The 23,654-nt window shown below is 39.7% G+C and overlaps 1 protein-coding gene across 25 annotated transcripts in view; it reads right to left on the bottom strand.

The window, feature by feature from the left end:
* The window catches only part of LOC142499506 (titin-like), a 254,089-nt gene that overhangs the window by 32,956 nt on the left and 197,479 nt on the right, over positions 1-23,654 (bottom strand). For all 25 annotated transcript variants that reach the window (XM_075608936.1, XM_075608959.1, XM_075608943.1 and 22 more), the window contains 12 exons: positions 23,281-23,583; positions 22,874-23,179; positions 22,395-22,682; positions 21,651-21,941; positions 21,190-21,477; positions 20,484-21,074; positions 20,291-20,395; positions 19,873-20,070; positions 19,499-19,795; positions 18,815-19,402; positions 17,338-17,640; positions 116-17,221 (listed from right to left, as the gene is read on the bottom strand). In XM_075608936.1, the coding sequence (XP_075465051.1) occupies positions 116-17,221; positions 17,338-17,640; positions 18,815-19,402; positions 19,499-19,795; positions 19,873-20,070; positions 20,291-20,395; positions 20,484-21,074; positions 21,190-21,477; positions 21,651-21,941; positions 22,395-22,682; positions 22,874-23,179; positions 23,281-23,583 (20,664 nt within the window). The remainder of the gene's footprint in view (positions 1-115; positions 17,222-17,337; positions 17,641-18,814; positions 19,403-19,498; positions 19,796-19,872; positions 20,071-20,290; positions 20,396-20,483; positions 21,075-21,189; positions 21,478-21,650; positions 21,942-22,394; positions 22,683-22,873; positions 23,180-23,280; positions 23,584-23,654) is intronic.

Here is a 23,654-nt window from a genome sequence, read left to right as displayed (position 1 = left end):
CTATGAAAGGGATGTCCATTATTTTGTAATTAAAATTCAAAAAAGTTATGCAATTATTGGATGTTTCAGATAGCTTTTAAAATTATGTGTAATTTTTCATTAAATCAAAACGAACCTGTTATTTTTACGCCTTCCTTGGTCTCAGCGGAAACTCCAATACCGAACTCATTTTCACCAGAGATTCTGAAGTAATAAACTCCACTCTCTTGAAGGCTGGTGACCTTGTATGTGAGACGATGGCAAATGTTTGTAACTGTCACCCACGCTTTTTTGCTTGCTTCCCTTTTCTCAATATGGTAATTCTTGACTGTTGCACCACCATCATTTTCAGGAACATCCCAGGACAGAACAGCAGATTCTTTTGTTACATCTTTTACAATGATGTTTGAAGGCGGTCCAGGAGAGTCGAGCACTTTTACAACTAATGTCAATGTTGCAGCGTTTATTATATTCTGTAGTGTAAGTGTGTATTTGCCAGAATCATTTCTTGTGGCTTTTTCAATGGTAAGTGATGTGCATGTGTCTCTATAATCAATCGCAGCTCTTGATCGGAGATCTGTGTCTGGTTTACTCCACATTATATTGGGAACTGGTTTTCCTCGGAAAGGCACTGTCATAGTAAATGACCCACCAGCTTTAACAATCAATGTCTTACGCATTTCACTGTCAATGTCAAATACAGGTTCTTCTTCTCTTTCCTTTGCAATTTGAGGCTCAGATACATCACTTGGATCACTCGCGCCAACTTTGTTAATAGATTTGACTCTAAAGGTGTATTCAGCTGCTACAGTTAGTCCACTTACTGTGTATTCAGTACCTCTAACATTGGTCACAGCTGTGGACCATTCACTGTCATCAGATTTTTTGTATTCAACTGTGTAACCAGTAATTGGAGCACCTCCGTCAAAGAGTGGTTTTGTCCATTCAATCGTCACACTTGTCTTCGCTGAGTCTACAATTTTAGGCTTTGATGGTGGAGATGGTAAGAAAACAGGATCCTCTGCTCGAACCAATGGTGAAGACTCACTTGGAGCACTGATGCCGGCAGCATTTTCTGCATAGACACGATATTCATATTCACATCCTTCCCGTAAGCCAGGAGATTTTACTCTTAAATCATAAACAGGTTTTTTGTTTACACGCATCCATCGCAGACTATTCTTCTCGCGTCTTTCAATGACATATCCAGATATTTCACTACCACCATCACTGTCAGGTCTTGCCCAGCAAAGAGTCATAGACTCCTTAGTCACACTGGTGATCTCCAATGATTTTGGTGCATTTGGTACTGTGAATGGGTCTAATGCCTTAATGGCTTCACTCTCCAAAGACTCACCGACTCCATATTTGTTAACTCCCATCACTCTGAAAACATATTCATTACCCTTTAGAAGTTTTGTTACTTTACAGGAAGTGGTTCGCAGTTCTGATTCACAAACTGTCCATGCAATGCGACTTGTCTCGCGCTTTTCAACAACATAATAGTCAATGTCAGCACCACCATTTTCTTGAGGCGGTCCCCATGAAAGTGTACACTTTTCAGCTGTTACACCAGTGATTTGTAGTGGACCTGCAGATGGACCTGGCCTATCAAGCACTTTGCAATTTACTGCTAAAGACTTTGTTCCTGCAACATTCTGTAGTGTTAAGACATACTGGCCAGAATCTCTTCTTATGCAGTCCTTTACCACAAGGACAGTGCTATTGTCTGTTGAGTTTATTTCAACTCTTGCTTTTCCTTCAATTTCTTTACCATCCTTTGCCCATGAAACTACAGGATGAGGACGTCCAGCAATGTCTGCATTAATTTTAAGGATCTCTCCAGCTTTCACAACAATGACATCTCTATATTTAACATCCATCATTATTCGTGGAGCATCCACGTCATCCTTGACTGTAACAGGTCCTGTTGATTCAGATGGCTCACTAAATAATCCTGCAGAATTCTTTGCAATAATGCGAAACTCATATCTCTGATCTTCTGTAAGAGTAGTTACATCAAAGAAAGTGTCTTGAATGTTAGTAAAATTGCACTTCAGCCAACGTCCATCAGGTAGTTCTCTTCTTTCAATAATATAGCCAGTTATTTTTGCTCCACCATCATATCCTGGTTTAGCCCAGGACAGTGAGACAGATGTTCTTGTGATGTTAGTGACTTCTGGCTGGCCTGGAGGATCACATGGGTCTCTTGCAGCAACTGGCTCACATGATTTACTGCACTTTCCAATGCCAGCAATGTTTTCAGCGTATACCCGATATTCATACATCAGTCCTTCTTCAAGACCTGTTACCTTCAATTGTGTATCAGATATGAGACTTTTGTTTATTTTTGTCCAGAGAATGCTACTTCTTTCCTTACGCTCAATGTGATATCCAAGCACTTGACTTCCACCATCATTCACTGGAATTTGCCAGTTAACCATCATGAAAGTTTTTGTTGCATGGACAACATGTGGAGTTCCAGGGGGACCTGGTGGTTTAAATGGATACTGTGCAATAATAGATGAGCTTTCAGTATAATGGCTTTTACCATAGCGATTCTCTGCACAGACACGGAACTGATATTCTGACCCTGTTGTTAGACGTGCAGCCTTGATAGATGTTCTTGCCACTGTTGCTGATATTAATTCCCACACTGTTGTAGTTGTGTCTCTCTTTTCGACTATGTAGTTATTTATGTGACAGCCACCATCATATTCGGGAGCATTCCAAGAGAATGAAATGCTTTCTGAACTGACCTCATCAATATGTATAGGACCTGGTGTTCCAGGTTTATCAAGCACTATTACACCAATAGAAACTGTTTCTGATCCTGCACTGTTTGAAGCAATTAATTCATAGTTTCCTACATCATCTCTTGAAGCCTCTTTAATAGAAAGCAGTGTTGATGTTTTTGAAACTTGAACATTGACTCTAGTTGTTTGTTTTAAAGGCTGTCCTTCTTTATTCCAGGTTACTGTGGGAGCCGGTCTTCCTCGAATTGGCACATCAATCTTAAGGTCCTCTCCAGCTTTCACACTAAACGTATTGAATAGTAGTTCAACTGAAGGTTGGATTTCAATATCCTTTGCAACTACAGGAACTCCTAGTTGTCTTGGATCACTCTTTCCTTTTTCATTCACAGCAATTACTCTAAATGTATATTCTTCTCCCATAGTTAGGCCTGATACGGTTGCTTCTAGTGACTTCACCTGAGTACAGGTACTCCATTTCTCACTTCCCTTAGTTTGCATTTCCACGATGTAGCTTGTAATTTTGCTACCCCCATCGCTTTCTGGTTTCTCCCATGAAATTGTAGCTGTGTTGCGAGTTACATCAATAAGAGTTACTCTTCCAGGAGCAAGAGGGGGTTCAGAGACTTTGACTGGATCAGTTGTTGCTGCAGGCAATCCAACACCATGCTCATTGGCAGCCAGAACACGGAAATAGTATATGCCTCCTTCTTGTAGCTGTTCAATTTTGAATGTGTTTTTAGTGCAGTTACTTGTTACAGTTGCATAAGCCTTTCTTGTGGATTCACGCTTTTCAACAATGTAGTTTGTGATCTTTGATCCTCCATCAATAAGTGGTGGCTCCCAAGATAATGTCACTGAATCTTTCTTGATTTCTTTGATGACCAAGTTTATAGGGGCACTTGGTGAATCAAGTACTCTAACATTAACAAATGCTGATTTTGAGCCGCTGTTATTTTCCAACGTCAAATTATATTTTCCACTATCGAATCTGTTGACATTGTCAACAACTAACATTGTATATGAGCTTGTAACTTCAATTTGGGTTCTATCACTAAGGGTGCCTTCTGCCTTTTCCCATTTCACTTCCGGCTCTGGTCTTCCTTTGATTGTAACAAACAAGCGTAGTGTCCCACCTGCTCGCACAGTAACAGTCTTTCTCAAATCAGCATCAAGTTCAATTTCAGGAGGCTCTATCTTTTCAGCTGCAATAACAGTACCTGGAATAGCAGCAGGTTCTCCAACTCCTTCAGCGTTGAGGGCACAAATACGGAAACAGTATTCTGTATTTTCTTTCAGTTTTGTTACTGTAAATTGTTTACCTTGCAATCCTGTTGGGGGGGTACAAGAAGTCCATTCATCAGCAGCTGACTCTTGAACCTCTACAATGTAACCTAAAACTGGCGCTCCACCATCATAAACAGGTTTGCTCCAGGCAAGAGATACTGATGATCTAGATGTGTCTGTTACTTTTGGATTGCTTGGAGGGCCTGGTGGATAGATAGCATCACATGCCCGATAGAAAACAGATGGCTCACTTGCTTCTCCTACACCTGCTGCATTTTCTGCTGAAACTCTAAATTCATAGAAATGTCCATCTGTTAGGCCTGTTGTTCTAAGCCGCAGATCTGTTAGTCTTTTCTTGTTACACTTTGTCCATCTAATACCATCTTTGTCACGTTTTTCAAGAATGTAACCATCTATTTCTGCTCCACCATTGTCTTGTGGACGTCCCCAGGTTACAACCATGGAATCCTTTGTGATTGCTGTAACCTCAGGTGTTGAAGGTGCACTTGGAGGTTTAAATGGATTACAAGCCACAACAGCTTCAGATTCCAGGGGTTCGCCAACTCCATATTTGTTGACAGCCATTACACGGAAAATATATTCATTTCCTGTAAGGAGTTTAGTGACTTTGTGGCTAAGAGCCTGTACATCTGATGCAACTTGAGTCCAAGAAAGTCTGCTTGTTTCTCTCTTCTCTATGATGTAATGTGAGATATTTGCCCCCCCATCCTGTACTGGTGGACCCCATGACAAGTAGCATTTCTCTGCTGTCATGCCTGTAACTTTCAATGGACCTTCTGGAGGCCCTGGTCGATCAAGGACTTTAACTGTTATAGGTACAGACTTTGTTCCACCTACATTGCTGAGATTGAGTATGTACTGTCCACCATCAACTCGAATACAGTCTTTAACAATGAGTGTTGTCTTCTGAATACTGGATTTAATTTCCATTCTTGATGTTGCTAATTCAAGCTCTTTTCCATCTTTTGACCAACTGATGTCGGGAATTGGTTTACCATGAATGTCAGCTTCAAGTACAAAAGTGTCTCCAGCATTAACAACAATCACATCTTTGTACTTTGGATCCAGGGAGGCTCTTGGTGTATCAATTTCATCTCTAGCTGTAATAGGCCCAGTGCTTTCAGATGGTTCACTAAAGTTTCCAGCAGCATTTCTTGCAATAACTCTAAATTCATACCTTTCATCTTCTGTAAGCCCAGTTGCTGTGAATTCTGTATCCAGTACATTTGTAAAGCTGGCTTTCATCCAGCGACCTTCAGGCAATTCTTTCTTCTCTACAATGTAGCCTGTTATTTTACTGCCACCATCATATTCTGGTTTTGTCCACTGAAGAGTGACATAATTTCTGGTAATAACAATAGCATCTGGGCGTCCAGGTGGATCACATGGATCACGGGCAATATAGCACTCTGATACCTTGCTTGCTTTTCCAATACCAACAATGTTCTCAGCATACACTCTATACTCATATTCCAGACCCTCTTCAAGGCCATTTGTTTTCAATCTGGTGTCTTGTAGAAGACTCTTATTTAATTTTGCCCAAAGAATACTATTTTTCTCCTTGCGTTCCAAATGGTAGCCAAGAATCTTGCTTCCTCCATCATTAACTGGCTCATTCCACTGTACAATCATGTGGTCCTTTGAAATTGATGAGACAAATGGAGTTCCTGGTGGTCCTGGTTCTTTATAAGGATATTGTACAACAACTGCAGCAGAATCCAGTGGTGTACTCTTTCCATACCTATTTTCAGCATAAATTCTAAACTGGTATTCTGAACCAGTTTTAAGCTTTGTCACTTTAATGGTTGTTCTTGCAACTGTAGCTGACACTGTTTGCCATGTGGTGGTAGTTGTATCACGTTTTTCTACTATGTAGTTATTTATTTGACATCCACCTGTATACTCAGGTGTATCCCATGAAAACACCACATAGTTGGAGCTAATTTCTTCAAAACGTACAGGCCCTTGTGGTGGACCAGGCTTGTCCAGTACAATAATACTAACATTTTCAGTAGCTGTGCCAGCACTATTTGTTGCAGTTACTGTATATTTGCCAAAATCATCTTTGCTGCTTTCCTTAATATTCAAGATAGTTGATGTTGGTGTGTCCTCAACATTAACTCTAGTTGTCTGTTTTAGTGGCTGACCATCTTTGGTCCATGTAATGTTTGGTTTCGGTCTACCTATAACAGGTATATCAATCTTCAGATCTTCTCCAGCCTGTACATTATAGGAATTGAACATCAGTTTGAAACTTGGCTCAATTGTCAAGTCTTTAGCTATTACAGGGATAGCAAGTAACCTGGGATCGCTTTTTCCCTTTTCATTGTAAGCAAGCACACGGAACGAGTACTCTTGTCCTGGACTTAATCCAGAAACAACAGCGCTACATGTTTTGATTTCAGCAACTGTGCTCCATTTATCTACTCCTTTTGATTGCATCTCCACAAAGTATCCTATAAGTCTGCTGCCACCATCATGTTCAGGTTTCTCCCACATAAGTGATACGCTCCTCTGAGTTACATCAGTGAGTGTGATTTTGCCTGGTGGTAAAGGTGGTTCAGAGGCTTTTACTGAATCTGTTGTTTCTACTGGCACGCCAACACCATACTCATTTTCAGCCATAACTCTGAAGTAATATATGGCCCCTTCTATAAGATTCTCAACCTTATAACTAGTTTTGCTGCATTTAGTAGTAACATTAGCATAAGCCTTCCTTGTTGATTCACGTTTATCAATAACATAATTCTTTACCTTGGCACCACCATCAATGATGGGAGGTTCCCATGTAAGTGTTATGGAATCTTTCTTGATATCTTTTACAAGGAGATTTATTGGTGGTCCTGGTGTATCAAGAACCTTAAGTGTTACAAATGCAGATTTTGAGCCACTGCTGTTTTCCACTTTAAGAACATACTTTCCAGCATCATTTCTGTCACAGTTATCTATTGAAAGTTGAGTGTAGTTGAGGCCTCTTTCAATTTGTGACTTTTCAGTGAGCTCGCCTTCCTCTTTTGACCAACTGATCTCAGGGGTTGGTCTTCCTTTAAATGGAATGTGAATTCTGACATTTCCACCAGCTCTCACCAGTATTCCTTTTCTTAGTTCAGAATCAAGATCAATCTCAGGGCCTTCAAGCTTATCTTCTGGTTTTACAGTTCCTGGAACTGATGCAGCCTCACCTACACCAGCCTTATTTATTGCACATATACGGATCTGGTACTGTTGATGTTCAGTAAGTTTTGTGAGCTCATATCGAGTAATCTGTAAACCTGTCTGTGGGGTACATATTGTCCATTCTTCTTCATCTTCTTTGCAGATTTCTACAATGTACCCTTGTATTTCACTACCACCATCATAAATAGGCTTACCCCAAACAATTGTGATTGAATTTTTAGATGTATCTACAACATGTGGGTTTGTAGGGGGTCCAGGTTTGAAAATAGGGTCACATGCTTTAAAGAAAGCTGGGGCTTGGTTTGCCTCACCAATTCCAGCAGCATTTTCAGCAGATACTTTAAATTCATATTCATGGTCTTCGGTTAGTCCTGTGACTCTGAATCTTAAATCTGTTATTCTACGTTTATTGCATTTTGTCCACCGAATTCCAGCTCTGTCTCGTTTTTCTACAATATAGCCAATAATTTCACTGCCACCATCATTATCTGGTCGACTCCAACAGACAGTCATAGAGTCCTTTGCAATGTTGGTTACTTCAAGTGCCTTTGGTGCACCAGGAAGCACATATGGATTTTTCATTAAAACTGCTGCAGACTCCAGAGGCTCACCAACACCATATTTATTTACAGCCAGAATGCGGAAAATGTACTCGTTGCCTTCTAAAAGTTTTGTTACTTTTAGGTTTGTAGTTACTACTTCAGAAGCAACAACAGTCCAAGCAAGGCGACTGGTTTCTCTCTTTTCAATTACGTAGTGAGAAATATCACTACCACCATCATGTTGAGGAGGAGCCCATGCTAATGAACATTTGTCAGATGTAACTCCAGTAACATGAACTGGCCCTTCTGGAGGTCCTGGTCGGTCCAGTACTTTTACATTTACAGGAACTGACTTAGTTCCTGCAACATTGGAAACTTGTAAGATATACTGCCCACCATCAATTCTAATGGCATCTTTCACAACAATTAGGGCCTTAAAATCTTTGTTCTTTATCTCACATCTAGCAGACTCCTCAACTTCTTTATCTCCTTTAAACCACTGAATAGTAGGGGGAGGTTTTCCATGTACATCAGCATCAAGTTTGAACGTGTCGCCTGCATTTACAACAATTGTGTCCTTGTATTTTGGATCCATTGAAACTCTTGGAGGTTCTACTTCATCCCTTGCTGTTATTGGCCCTGTACTGTCAGAAGGCCTGCTGATGGTTCCAGCAGCATTCTTTGCAATAACTCTGAAGTCATATTTTTGGTCTTCAGTGAGCCCAGTTACTGTAAACTGTGTTTCAACGACATTTGTAAAACTAGCTTTCATCCAGCGTCCCTCAGGTAAGTCCCGTTTTTCAACAATATAGCCAGTTATTATGCTGCCACCATCATATTCAGGTTTTGTCCAACTAAGGGTAATTGCATTTCTTGTTACAATTATAGGTTCAGGGCATCCCGGAGAATCACATGGGTCGCGGGCCACGTAGCACTCTGAAACTTTACTTGGTTTGCCAACTCCAACAATATTTTCAGCATAAACTTTAAATTCATACTCAATGCCTTCTTCAAGGTTAGTAGTCTTAAAACAGGTATCCGGAAGAATACTTTTATTCACCTTTGTCCACATAATGCTGTTTCTTTCTTTTCGTTCAAGATGGTAGCCTAGGATTTTGCTGCCACCATCATTGATAGGTTCATGCCACTGCACAAGTATACTGTCTTTTGTAATTGTTGCTGCAGAGGGTGTGCCAGGTGGTCCAGGTTCCTTGTAAGGATACTGAGCTATTATTGCTTCAGACTCCAATCCAAAGCTTCTACCATATCTGTTTTCAGCAAATATCTTGAATTGATATTCTGTGCCAGTTTTCAATTTGGATACCTTCAGTGTTGTTCTTGCAATTGTTGCTGAAACTGTTCCCCAAAGTGTTGTTGTTGTATCCCTCTTTTCAACGATGTAGTTTGTGATTTGGCAGCCTCCAGTATATAATGGAGGACTCCAGGATAATGTAATGCTTTCAGCACTAACTTCATCAAATTTCACAGGTCCACTTGGTGGATCAGGCTTGTCCAGTGTTATAATTTCAATAGATGCCACTTTCTGCCCAATGATGTTAGTAACTGTAATTGCATACATGCCTGCATCTTCCTTATTCGCTTCCTTAATATTCAATACAGTAAAGTTTGCTATATCTGTAACGTTTACTCGAGTGGTCTGCTTGAGAGCCTGGCCATCTTTTGTCCAAGTAATTGTTGGCTTTGGCCTTCCAGAAACAGGTATTTCAATCTTCAAATCTTGTCCCACCTGAACACTGTAATTACTAAATGCAGGTCTTACATCTGGTTCTATTACTAGGTCTTTGGCAACTACTGGAACTGCAAGGGATCTAGGGTCACTTTTTCCCTTTTCGTTTACTGCTATTACTCTGAAAAGGTATTCGCCTCCTTGAGTTAAGTTTGTTATCACTGCTTCAAGTGCTTTTACACGTGCACAGTCTGACCATTTCTCACTTCCTTTAGCTTGCATTTCTACAATGTATTGAATAATTTTGCTGCCACCATCATGTTCAGGTTTTTCCCATGAAAGTGATACACTGTTTCTTGTCACATCAACCACTGTTATTTTTCCTGGAGGCTGCGGTACCTCAGATACTTTAACAGGATCGACAGTTTCTGCAGGAACACCAATTCCATATTCATTCTCAGCAGTTACCCTAAAGTAATAGCTGCAGCCTTCTTGAAGCTGGTCTATTTTCCACGAGGTCTTTGTGCAGTTTGTTGCAACCGCTGCATAAGCTTTCCTGGTGGTTTCGCGTTTTTCAATAATATAGTTCTTTATTTTAGCTCCTCCATCCAATGCAGGTGGCTCCCATGTAAGTGACACAGAGTCTTTAGTGATTTCCTTTACTTTAAAGTTTACAGGTGCACTTGGTGAATCCAAAACTCTGACGCTAACAAAGGCAGACTTTGTACCACTGCTGTTTTCTAATGTTAGTGTGTATTTTCCAGAATCAAATCTATTAACGTTGTCAAGAACAAGTGTAGTAAAGCTGCTAGTGACATCAATCTGAGCTGTAGATCTTATTTCACCATTAACTTTTCCCCACTTAACTTCAGGTGTCGGGCGTCCTCTGATTGGAATGAATAGTCGCAATGAACAACCAGCTCTTACATTTATCATTTTTCTGAGCTCTAGATCTAGATCAAGGTCAGGTGTTTCCAATTTCTCTTCTACAATAATTGATGCAGGGACATCTGCATGTTCTCCGACTCCTGCCTTATTCACAGCACATATACGGAACTTATACTCATGTTTTTCCAATAGTTTGTCAACTTCAAGTCGGGTTTCCTTGATGCCACTTGCTGGAGTACAAATAGACCATTCCTCAGTGCTTACATCACAGTTTTCAACAATGTATCCCTGGACTTCAGATCCCCCATCATAGATGGGTTTTCCCCATGAAAGAATGACTGATGATCTTGTAACATCAACAGCTCTGGGGTTGTTTGGAGGACCAGGCTTATAAATAGGATCACATGCCTTGTAATAAATGGAACATGGGCTTGGTTCACTTAATCCAGCAGCATTTTCAGCAGATACTCTGAACTCATAATTATGGGATTCAATCAGACTAGTTACTCTAAAACGCAATTCACTGACCAGACGCTTGTTGCATCTTGTCCAACGTATGCCTTCTTTGTCCCGTTTTTCAACGACATAGCCAATAATTTCACTGCCACCATCAAATGCTGGTCTTTCCCAAACAACAATCATGGAGTCCTTGGTAACTGCTGTGACCTCAGGAGCTTTTGGAGCTTGTGGAACAACAAATTGATTTTTTGCAAGTACTGATTCAGATTCAAGTGCTTCTCCAACACCATATTTGTTTACAGCCATGATACGGAAGATATATTCATTTCCTTCCAAAAGTTTGGTAACTTTGAAGCTGAGGGTCTGTACATTAGAATCAACTACAGTCCAAACTAAACGACTAGTTTCTCTTCTCTCAACAATGTAGTGCGAAATATCACTACCACCATCTTGCAGTGGAGGTTTCCAGGATAAAGTACATTTTTCAACAGTAACACCTGCAATAGTAATCGGCCCTTCAGGAGGTCCTGGTCTATCAAGAACCTTAACATGAACAGAGACAGATTTTTCACCAGCAACATTTTTAAGGAGGAGAATATATTGTCCACTATCCACACGAATAGCATCTTTTAGACTTAGAGATGTGGCGAAATCAGTGCTTTTAATTTCTAGTCGAGCTGTATTTGAAAGTTCTTCACCAGCCTTTAGCCACTGAATTGAAGGTATAGGTTTGCCATGCACATCTGCATCAATTTTAAGTGAGTCCCCAGCATTTATTGTTATTAGTTCTTTGAATTTTGGATCCATGCTTATACGAGGAGGTTCAACTTCATCTCTTGCAGTAATTGGTCCAGTGCTTTCAGACGGTTCACTGAAAATTCCTGCAGCATTTCTTGCAATGACACGGAATTCATATCTTTGATCTTCAACAAGTCCAGTAACTGCAAATTGAGTCTCAATGACATTTGTAAAGCTTGCTTTCATCCAACGACCCTCGGGCAAGTCTTTCTTTTCAACAACATAACCAGTGATCTTGCTACCACCATCATATTCAGGTTTTTTCCACTGAAGGGTCACTGCATTTCTTGTGACAATTAGAGCCTCTGGACGACCAGGAGGCTCACATGGATCACGTGCCACATAACATTCAGATACTTTACTTGGCTTACTAATACCTACAATGTTCTCTGCACTAACTCTAAATTCATATTCAATACCCTCTTCAATATTGGTTGTTTTAATCCTTGTGTCTTGAAGGATTGTTTTGTTCATTTTTACCCAAAGAATGCTGTTTCTCTCTTTGCTTTCTACGTGGTATCCAAGGATGTTGCTACCACCATCATTTACAGGCTCATTCCATTGCACAACCATGCTATCTTTCGTTACGGCTGACACAAATGGTGTTCCAGGTGGACCAGGGAGTTTAAATGGATATTGGGCAATAACAGCTCCTGATACCAAGTATCCACTCTTTCCATATCTGTTTTCAGCAGCAATTCTGAACTGATATTCACATCCTGTCTTGAGTCTTGTGGCCTTTATAGTTGTTCTTGCTACAGTTGCGGACACAATTTGCCAAACTGTTGTTGAAGTGTCCCGTTTTTCAACAATATAATTGTTAATGGAACTTCCACCATCATATTGTGGTGGTCCCCATGAAAAAGTAATGCTATCCGCTGTGACTTCATCAATTTTAACTGGTCCAGTTGGAGGCTCTGGTTTATCAAGAACAATAATGCTAAGGTGTTCAGTGGCTTCACCTGCAGTGTTGGCAAGTTTTATTGTATATTGCCCAACATCCTCTTTAGAAGCTTCTTTGATTGTAAGCAAGGAATTGTTTTCTGAATTTTCTGCATTAACTCTAGTAGTCTGTTTTAGTGATAGATTATCCTTATGCCATGTAACAGATGGTTTAGGGCGTGCAATAAATGGCACATCAACCTTAAGGTCTTCTCCAGCAATAACACTGAATGTGTTAAACTGAAGCTTAAATGCTGGTGCAATAACAAGATCTTTTGCAACCACAGGTACACCCAGCTGTCGAGGATCACTGATTCCTTTTTCATTTTGAGCTGATATACGGAATGTATATTCTTCACCCTGTGTTAATCCAGTTATTTTGGCTTCAGTAGTTTTTACTGTTATACATGTAGTCCATTTCTCACTACCTTTGGTTTGCATCTCCACAATGTAGCCCAAAATTCGACTTCCGCCATCATGTTCTGGTTTTTCCCAAGACAAAGAAACACTATTTCTTGTTACATCAATCAAAGTAATTTTGCCTGGTGGAAGGGGTTTTTCTGACACTTTCACAGATTCTGAAGTTTCAACTGGTAAGCCAATTCCATATTCATTTTCAGCTAGGACTCTAAAATAGTAATTGCATCCTTCCCGTAGTTGGTCTATTTTAAAGCTCGTCTTGTGACAATTGGCAGACACTGTTGCATAAGCTTTTCTTGTTGATTCACGCTTTTCAACAATGTAATTTTTTATTTTGGAGCCACCATCTATGAGTGGAGGATCCCATGTTAATGTTACAGATTCCTTTGTGATTTCTTTTATTTTAAGATCTTGAGGTGCCCCAGGTGTGTCAAGCACTCTAACATTCACAAATGCGGATTTGCTTCCTGAAATGTTTTCTACAGTCAGCATATACTTTCCACTGTCAAACCTGTTCACATTTTCAACAATCAGTAAAGTGTAGGAGCTTGTTGATTCAATGCTTGCCCTTTCTATGGGTTCACCGTTTGCCCTTGTCCATTTGACTTCTGGTGCTGGCCTTCCTTTAATTGGAACAAATATCCGTAATGTGCAGCAAGCTCTTATGCAAATAACTTTACGGAGTTCAGCATCTAATTCAATTTCAGGTGGTAATATTCTTTCTTCAGCCTTTGGTGATCCAGGGACAAGGGCAGGATCTCCAACTCCTTCAGCGTTTTGAGCAAGTATTTGAATTTTATATTCTTGGTTTTCTTTAAGTCCTGTAATTGTAAAGGAAGTTGCCTTTAGTCCTGCTGGTGGTGTTACAATTTTCCATTCATCTTCTTCAGGGAGTGATATTTCCACCATGTAACCTGTTATTTCTGAGCCACCGTCATACACTGGTTTATTCCAAGCAATTGTAATTGAAGATTTGCTGGTATCCAGAACTCTTGGATTTCCTGGAGGGCCAGGCTTAAATGCTGTGTCACAAGCTTTGTAAAATGGGCTACTTGTGCTTGGCTTACTAAGTCCAGCAGCATTTTCAGCCATGACTCTGAATTCATATTCATGGCCTTCTGTCAGGCCTGAAACTTTGTATCTCAAATCAGTGAGGATTCTCTTGTTGCACTTAAGCCAGCGAAGTCCAGCCTTGTCACGTCGTTCTACAATGTAGTTGGTTATTGCGCTTCCACCATCAGACTCAGGATGTCCCCAACAAACTATCATTGTGTCTTTTGTAATAGTTGTCACTTCAGGTGTTTTAGGTGGATCTGGTGGCACATATGGATTTACTGCAAGAGTAGGTTCTGATTCCAAAACTTCTCCAACGCCATATTTGTTGACAGCCATAGCACGGAATACATATTCGTTTCCTTTTAGCAGCTTGGTAACCTTGAGTTTTGTAACTTGGAGATCTGTTGCTACATTTGTCCATGCCAATCTGCTGGTTTCACGTTTTTCAACAACGTAGTGGTCAATCTTTGCACCTCCATCATCCAGTGGTGGTAGCCATGACAACACACATTTTTCAGCTGTGACATCAGATACAGCCAATGGACCTTCACATGGACCTGGTCTATCAAGAACTTTAACGTTGAATACATGTTTTGCAAATCCACCAGGATTAGAAGCCATAAGTGTATATGCCCCACCATCTTTTCTTGCTGAATCTTTATTTATCAAAGCAGTGGAGAAATCTGCTATCTTCATTTCTAATTTTGCTGTGTCCTCCAGGTCCCTTCCTTCTTTTGTCCATGACAATGTAGGTAGTGGGCGGCCAGAAACATCAGCTTCAAGTCTGAAAATGTCACCAGCTTTGAGTATTATAACGTCTTTAAATTTGGCATCCACCATTATTCTTGGCTCCTCTATATCGTCCCTGCATGTTATTGCATCTGATGGCTCAGATGGTTGACTGACAGCGCCTGCTGCATTTCTAGCAATTATTCTGAATTCATATTCTGCATTTTCAGTTAATCCACTCACAGTAAATTCAGTCTCAAGAATATTACCAAAGTTAGCTTTAAGCCAACGTCCATTAGGACGATCTCTCTTTTCAACAGTATATCCAGTTATCTTAAAACCTCCATTGTATTCAGGTTTTGCCCACTGCAATGTTACTGAATGTCTTGTAATATTGAGTGCAACTGGTTTTCCTGGTGAGTCAATCGGATCCAAAGCAAACATTGGTTCAGAGGATTTGCTTGGCTTGCTCTTGCCAGCCATATTTTCTGCAACTATACGGAATTCGTATGCAATGCCATCAGTAAGTCCTGAGGATTTATATATGTTTCCTACTACCAAAGCCTTACTTATTATCTGCCAGAGGATACTGTTTCGCTCTTTTCTTTCAACATGATATCCCAGAATTGGGCTTCCCCCGTCAGAAATAGGCTCGTGCCAACTAATGGTCATTGAATCCTTTGTAACTGCAATAACCTGAGGTGTACCTGGAGGCCCAGGAACCTTAAATGGATAAGCAGCAGTTACTGTTTCTGAATTCAGAGCTGGTCCAGTTCCATATCTATTTTGAGCTTTAATACGGAATTGATACTCTAATCCTGTAGTAAGACGTGTGGCTTTAAAGGTTGTACGTATCACCGTGGATGCTAACTCAGTCCAAGTTGTACTGTTAGTTTCACGCATTTCTACGATATAATTACTTATTGGTACTCCTCCATCATTCTCTGGTGAATCCCAAGAAAGAGTAATATAATCAGAGGAAATTTCGTCAAATTTGATTGGGCCAGTGGGAGGTCCTGGGATGTCATGCACATGAACAGTTATTATATCACTAATCTCTCCAACAATATTTTTAGCTGCCAACGTAAATTTTCCAGAATCACTTCTTGTGCATTCATTGATATTTAGAATTGTTGCAGTTGCCGTACGTTCCACATTGACTCTTTGCGTTTCTTTAAGAAGCTGATTCTCCTTCTTCCATGTCACAGTTGGTCTTGGTCGCCCAAGCACAGGAATTTCAACTTTAATATTGTCCCCAGCTTTAGCAAGGACTGACTTTTGATAAATTCCACGCAGATCAAATTCTGGAAGCATTAACTGCTCTTTAACAACAACTGGTCTGCTTTCTCTTGGGTCACTTCTCCCAGAACTGTTGACAGCCATTACTTGGAAAACATATTCCTCATTTTCATTGAGGTTTTTCACTACACAATCCAATGATTTTACTGTGCTTATATGCATCCATTGAGTTGAACCTTTCTTTTGTGCTTCAATAACATAGCCAGTGATCTTGCTACCACCATCGTGCACAGGCTTTGGCCAAGCAAGGCTCACACTGTTCTTGGTAATGTCCATAATGTTAAGGCTCTCTGGAGCAGATGGTGCTTCAGACGCTCTTATTGGGTCTGATGTTTCAGCTGGTTCCCCAATTCCAAACTCATTTTCTGCCAATACTCTGAAGTAATATTCACATCCTTCTGCTAAATTGAGAATCCTTAGAGAGCACTTCTGACAGTTAGTGGTGATTGTTGAATATGCCTTCCGAGTAGACTCACGTTTTTCAACAATATAGTTTGTAATTCGTGAACCACCATCTATAAGTGGCATATCCCACTGCAAAGTGATACTGTCCTTTGTTACTTCCCTGGCTTTTAGGTTTGATGGAGGTCCTGGTGAATCTAACACTTTTACATTAACAAATCCAGATTTAGTTCCAGCTGCATTTTCAAGAGTCATTGTAAATTTTCCAGCATCATATCTGTTGCACTCAGTAATGATTAACAGGGAATATGATTCTGTATTCTCAATGTTGGCACGTATCTTTAGTGGAATGTCACCTTTCATCCAGGTGATTTCGGGAGTAGGACGCCCTTTAATAGGTACAAATATGCGAATGCTTAGTCCAGCTCTAACAACCAGCGTTCTTCTTAGCTCAGCATCTAGTTCAAAGTCAGGAATTTCTTCACGTTCTTTAATTTCTACATCATCAATTTGTGCTGGTTCACCAATACCTGCAGCATTAATAGCACGAATCTTGAATTTATATTTTTCTCCAGGCTGAAGATTGGCAGCAACAAACTCAGTGATTCGTAGAGCTGATCCAGTAGTATCTTTTACCCATTCCTCTTCTCCATCCTTCTGATGCTCAACGATGTAGCCAATGATTTCAAGTCCGCCATCATAGTGAGGCTTGCCCCAGTTTAATGTTGCAGTGGATTTTGTTGTATCAGTAACTCTTGGATTAGATGGTGGCCCAGGTGGGTCTGTAATGATAAAACAGGAGCACAAAATTAAAATAGTATCCAGCATTTAACGGATAGTTAAAAAAAAACCCAAAAAAAACCAATTATACTAAAACACTTAACACTGTAATACTCACATGCTAAATCCTTTGTAAAGACAGGAAGTGATGCATCGCTAGGAGGTCCAATGCCTGCTTTATTTTCTGCGCTTACTCGGAATTCATATTCATTTCCTTCTGTGAGTCCAGTTACTTTAAATCTAAGGTCATAAACTGGCTTCTTTGATGCTCTAACCCATCGCAGTCCTTTCTTTTCTTTTCTTTCAACATAATATCCAGTGATTTCACTACCACCATCATCAGTGGGTCTCTTCCAACCAATGGTCACAGTAGTTTTAGTTACATTTGTTACTTCTGGTTTTCCAGGAGCACCTGGAGGACCTAATATTAAAAAAAGGGAAATGTAATTATACTGTAACATACAATGCACATTGTTATATATATTCGCGTCATAGAATTCTTGTATCAATTTAACACCCATTGTAACAGAACTTATCTAATTAACAACTCCTTGGTATGTCTGTTTGAATAGAATAGGCAAACCCCACTCTGACTTAAATACTCTAAACAGATTCACTTGACTAATAATTAAGTCTATCCTGGCTGTGTAATATCTGAAGTCTCACATATAAAGTGTCTGTGGAGTTAATATTGAAGTTACAATTGGAGGTGAACAATACAAGAACTGGACTCTGCACTTCAACAACAACAACAACAACAACAACTCTGCAAGTGTTAGAACTTTCTAAATGTTCTGATAATTTGTACTCTTCCTATCCTCCAATACCTGGGAAGTCTCTCCTCTGCATCTCATTATGCCTTCCCGATTGCTTTTTCTGTTTGCTGTTTCCTCACTCCTTTGTAAACGGTTCTGTTCTCTCCAACTTCCCCACTCCCCTCCTATCCACATGTCTTAATCTCTCCCTCCCCTCCCCCCCCCCACCTATACCTTTGCCCAAACACAGCCCCATTATTCATACCTATTTCCCAAAACCTTTTTTGCCCCTCAATAAAATGCACCTCCACAAATCCTCTCTTCACACCCTCTCTCTACTCCTTCCTGCTACTATGGATCTCTCCTAATCCTGCACCCAGCCATATACACACCTGCTCTCACTCATGCCTCCCTGCAACTTCTTCCCCTGCTAATGCTTTTAACCTATCTAATTTAATACTGTCCAACCCTAATGTAAGAGAAGCTTCCCAATAGCCTGCACTCATACTGTAGCTACTGTCACACACCCACAGTCACTCCTACCAACCATTGTGGCCAAGCAATGCCATCTACAGTACTTATTCACTGTCACTCCTACCAACTATTGTGGCCAACCAATGCCATCTACAGTACTTATTCCCTCACATCCTTTCTCATCATACCACTTAGATTGTAAGATCTTCGGAGCAGGGATTTCCTTTCCTATTGTCTCATGTTGGTGTGCTTATTGTATTTTAATTCACTGTACTGTATTCTTTGTGAAGCACTGAGTACACTTTTTGCGCTATATAAATAAAGATATACATACATATATACTGACTAACATGTGTTAGTACTTACCATAACTATCCACCATCTTAACTGGCTCAGATTGTACAGGTTCACCCACGCCATAGGAGTTTAGAGCAGAAACTCGGAAGACATATTCATTTCCTTGGATTAGCTTGCTAACAACATGTCTGCAAGACTGAATATTTTCAGCTACTAAAGTCCAAAGCAACCGACTGGTTTCTCTCTTTTCCAGAGTATACGATGTGATTGGTAATCCGCCATCTTCAGCAGGAGGTGACCAGGTGAGTGTAGCTTTCTCTGAAGACACATTGCTCACTTCAATTGGTCCTGGAGGGCCAGGCACATCTAAAACTTTTACATGTACATGTTCCTCTTTTATGCCAAATGGATTACTGGCCGCAATTGTGTATTCACCAGAATCTTTACGGGATGCATATTTGACAGACAGAGTGGAAGATGTTGGAGCTGTATCAATCTGTACAATATCAGAAGGTTTAAAGTCCTTTCCTCCTTTAGACCATGAAGATTTTGGAGGGGGCTTTCCACGGATGCTTGTAGCAGTCATGACAATTGTTTCTCCTGCCTTAACTGTTAAGCCTTCTTTCAATGCTGGATCCATAACAATAGTTGGCGACTCTGTAATAATGGATAATATTAATAGGTAAGCAACTAATAAAATATTATAGCACATTTAAAATATATTAAAATTAATGAAAACTATTTAACACTTACCATACTCATCTGTACACACAACTGTTCCTGTAGTCTCTGATGGAGGACTAACAGCACCTGCTGTATTTTTGGCTTTAATTCTGAATTCATATTTTCCACCATCTATTAGGTCATTTACAGTATATGCACATTCCTGGACGTTAACATGATTAGCCTTCATCCAACTCTTTGCTGGCAAGTCGCGTTTCTCAACAATGTAGCCAATCAGTTTATGTCCACCGTCATTTTTTGGTTCTGTCCAAACAAGGGTTACTGAACTCCTAGTTACGCTAATCACCTCAGGTTTACCAGGAGGATCTAGAAAGAAGAATGTAATTAATAATACATTTTAAAATATGTAAAACGTATTCATATTGTATTTTCGCTAAACTTACCAATTGGGTTAAGAGCCACAACTGACTCAGATGGTAGACTTGCTTTACCTACTCCAGCCAGATTGATTGCCATAACTCTGAATTCATACTCAAGACCTTCAGTTAGTCCCGGAACTCTGAATTCTCTCATTCTCAGTGGAGTAGTACTTCCTCTCTTCCAGAGAAGGCTGTTTCTTTCTTTGTATTCAACATGATAACCTAAAGAACAAAGATAATGACCATGTCTGGATGTACTGGATAGTTACATAATGGGGGTTTCAGGTGAACGTCAGGGAAGACCATTTTAGTTATACATAAGTTCTGTATTCCTTATTTAATGCATCACTGAAAATGTTAGAAGTATATAATATGACATTTCGGCAGAAACTAATAGTAGCTAATCTTTACAGAAAATATATTCCAGTTTTTAAGTGTATACCTGTTATTGGTGAACCACCAGTCTTCCTTGGATCTACCCAAGATAAAGTTGCAGAGTCGTGCCTTATAGCAAGGATCTGTGGAGGTGGAGGAGCATCTGGTACATCTACAAAAAACATACATTGTCATGATTATTTACAATGTACGTATGTCTATGTGTTATTTAATTGGCTAAATGTTTTAATTATACTTACCAAATGGATGTTTTGCCACAACTGAATTAGATTTAAGGCCTTCGCCGACTCCATATTTATTTTCTGCACTAACTCTGAAGATGTACTCGGTTCCTTCATGAAGTCGGGTAACTCTAAACGTAGTCTTTTGAACAGCAGAAGCGCAGGTCACCCATTTATTAGTCACATAGTCCCTCTTTTCTAGGATGTAGTTAGTTATTTCGGAACCACCATCATCTTTGGGTGGACCCCAGATAAGTGTTACTGCATCGGCAGTTACTTCATCAAACTTTATAGGACCCGATGGGATACCTGGTTTTCCAACAACTTTTACAAATACGGTTGATTCCTTATATCCAGCAGCATTCTTCAAAGTAATTGTGTATTTTGAAGCATCATCTTTCTGGCACTCACGTACCGTCAGAATAGTATTTACGACAGAAGACTCAACAGTTACTCTTCCACTTTCAGTCAACACTTGGTCTTCACCTTTTTTCCATGTGACTGTGGGAACAGGTTTTCCACTTATTGGGATTTTAAGATGGAAGCTGCTGCCTTCTTTGGCAATGTAACACAAATCAGGTAAATCTCTCAAGTCCAGATCGGGTGGCACTGCAAAGTAACAAAAAAGAAAAAAAGAAAAAATGTATAATAAAATACAAGAGATTTATCTTTAATTAAACATGGATTTCTAATGTATAACAAAAGAATTTAGACATGTACATACCAACATCATCCTTGGCCACAATTGTTATTTCACTTGGTGAACTGTACCCAGCATCATTTTGGGCTGCCACCTTAAAGGTATACTCCTTTCCTTCCTTCAAATCTTTCATTGTGTATTGTAAATTTTTTCCTCGCATTACTTCTCTCCACGTGTCTCCAGCAGTCAAATGTTCAACAACATATCCAATAATACGGCTCCCACCATCAGTTAGAGGTTTTTTCCATGCAATTGTGCAAGATGACTTGGATACAGCCAGTGCTTTTAGGTTTAAAACTGGTCCAGGTTTTTCTACAAGAATGATTATAATACATTCATGAGCTTATGTTTTTATATAAGTAAACTCTTCCAGTAATAAAGGGGTTACATGGCACAAACACATACATAGCAATAAAGAAATATACATATATTTATACATAAATATGCATATGTTTTTTGATCTCTTCTTAAGAAATGTTTCTTACCAGAAGCTTTGACTGCATCGTGTGTTTCACATGGTTCACCAATACCATATTCATTTTCGGCTAATACCCTGAAAAAGTATGATTTGCCTTCCTCTAGATTAGATATCCTAAATGATGTTTTAGCACAGTCAGTTGAGACAGTTGACCAGGATTTCCGTTCTGCGTCACGTTTCTCAACAACATAACTCTTCACTGGACTACCCCCATCAATTAATGGAGGATCCCATGAAATCATAGCTGAGTCCTTGGATGTCTCTTTAATAATGAGATTGACTGGAGGTCCAGGGGTATCTATATAAAATTAAACAGATTTGTTTATTAAAAACATACATACACATCTGCACGTCTGCATATTTGTAACATGGGTTTAAGGATGAGCATAACATGTAAATATGGTTATGTCAAAAGTATGACTTTCTGCCCGATTTCTAAATGTGGAAGTTTTGCTCAATTAGAGATCTCATTGTTACAGAACTCTAGTGCTATGTAACAGCGAAGATAGAAAAATATATATTTCATATTGTGCAGTTATACACCTACATCTTGTCACTGTACCCGTCTCTGTCTCTGTACCCATCTCTGTGTCTGTACCCGTCTCTGTACCCGTCTCTGTACCCGTCTCCGTCTCTGTACCCGTCTCTCTCTCTCTGTCTCTCTCTTTCAATCTCTCTCTGTCTCTCTATACAGTATATACACTATATCTATATGCGCACGCTTGTTCATGCAAGAATATTCATTACTTACCAAGAACTTTCACAACAATAGTGTATGTCTTTATGCCGCTACTATTCTCCAAGGTTAATATATATTTGCCAGCATCATATTTGTTTACATTTTCACAACGTAAGAAGGTGTCATGCTCAGTTGTCTTAATATCAAGTTCTGGTCTATCTCGTATGTTTGCGTTGAATTTAGACCAGCTAATCTTTGGTGCTGGGCGTCCTCTCACTGGTACATAAATTCTCAATGTTACACCAGCACGAAGCACAAGAGCTTTTCTCAAGTCAGCATCAAGTTCGCCCTCTGGAGCAACTATTGTTAAAGGAAAGAAATGAGATATGTAAACATTATACTTCAAAGAAACATGAAACAACCAAATTTTTTCATGAAAATACAAAACAAAACTTGGGAGATTTTATGAAAACACGATACCTATTATTAAAACAAAACAACACATGATGGAATGTCACATATCTACTATTAAACTATTTTTGAATGCTTACTTAAGATGTCTTTAGCGAAATGCTTGTCAGGAACTTCACTTGCATCACTGTATCCAATTTTATTCATTGCTGAAACACGGAACTGATACTCTGTGCTCTCCACCAGACCCGAAACACTATAGGTGGTCTTTTGCAGATTTTTCGGCAAATTGCATCGGACCCAGTTATCGCTGTCAGCTCTTTTTACTTCCACCAAGTAACCTAGAATGGGGCTTCCTCCATCATAAGCTGGTTTAGTCCAGGACAGACTCACGCTGCTTCGAGTTGTATCAATTACCTTAGGGAAAGCAGGTGGTCCAGGTGGATCTGTAAAAAATAATAATTATAATCATGATTTAAACAATACATTTTTATATAATCACACAGTTGTTTAATACGGAAGAAAATTAGGTTTTAATTTCACTTACACTGAGGATCAAGAGCAATAGCTGCCTTTGATGGTTCGCTAGGCTTGCCTGGTCCTGCTTTGTTCGAGGCAGTTACTCTATATTCATACTCAGTGCCTTCTTGTAGTCCAGTTGCTTTCACAGTTCTTTCCATGACAGGTTTCCTGTTTACTTTAGACCAGGTGAAAGACTTGGTATCACGCTTTTCAAGCATATATCCAGTAATGGGCGACCCACCATCATCAGCTGGAGTTTTCCAGCTAACAGTCATGTGATCCTTTGTCATGTTGCTTATTATGGGGGGTTCACATTGGCCAGGTACATCTGCAAAGATTTACAAAATGTCACAATCAAATCACAGTTTCCCAAAGTGTTTAAAACAGTAGATAGCCAGT

The sequence above is a fragment of the Ascaphus truei genome, chromosome 7 (assembly GCF_040206685.1).
Source record: "Ascaphus truei isolate aAscTru1 chromosome 7, aAscTru1.hap1, whole genome shotgun sequence".
NCBI lineage: Eukaryota > Metazoa > Chordata > Amphibia > Anura > Ascaphidae > Ascaphus > Ascaphus truei.
The sequence above is the reverse complement of the archived record's forward strand: the minus strand, read 5'-3'. Positions and strand labels throughout refer to the sequence as shown.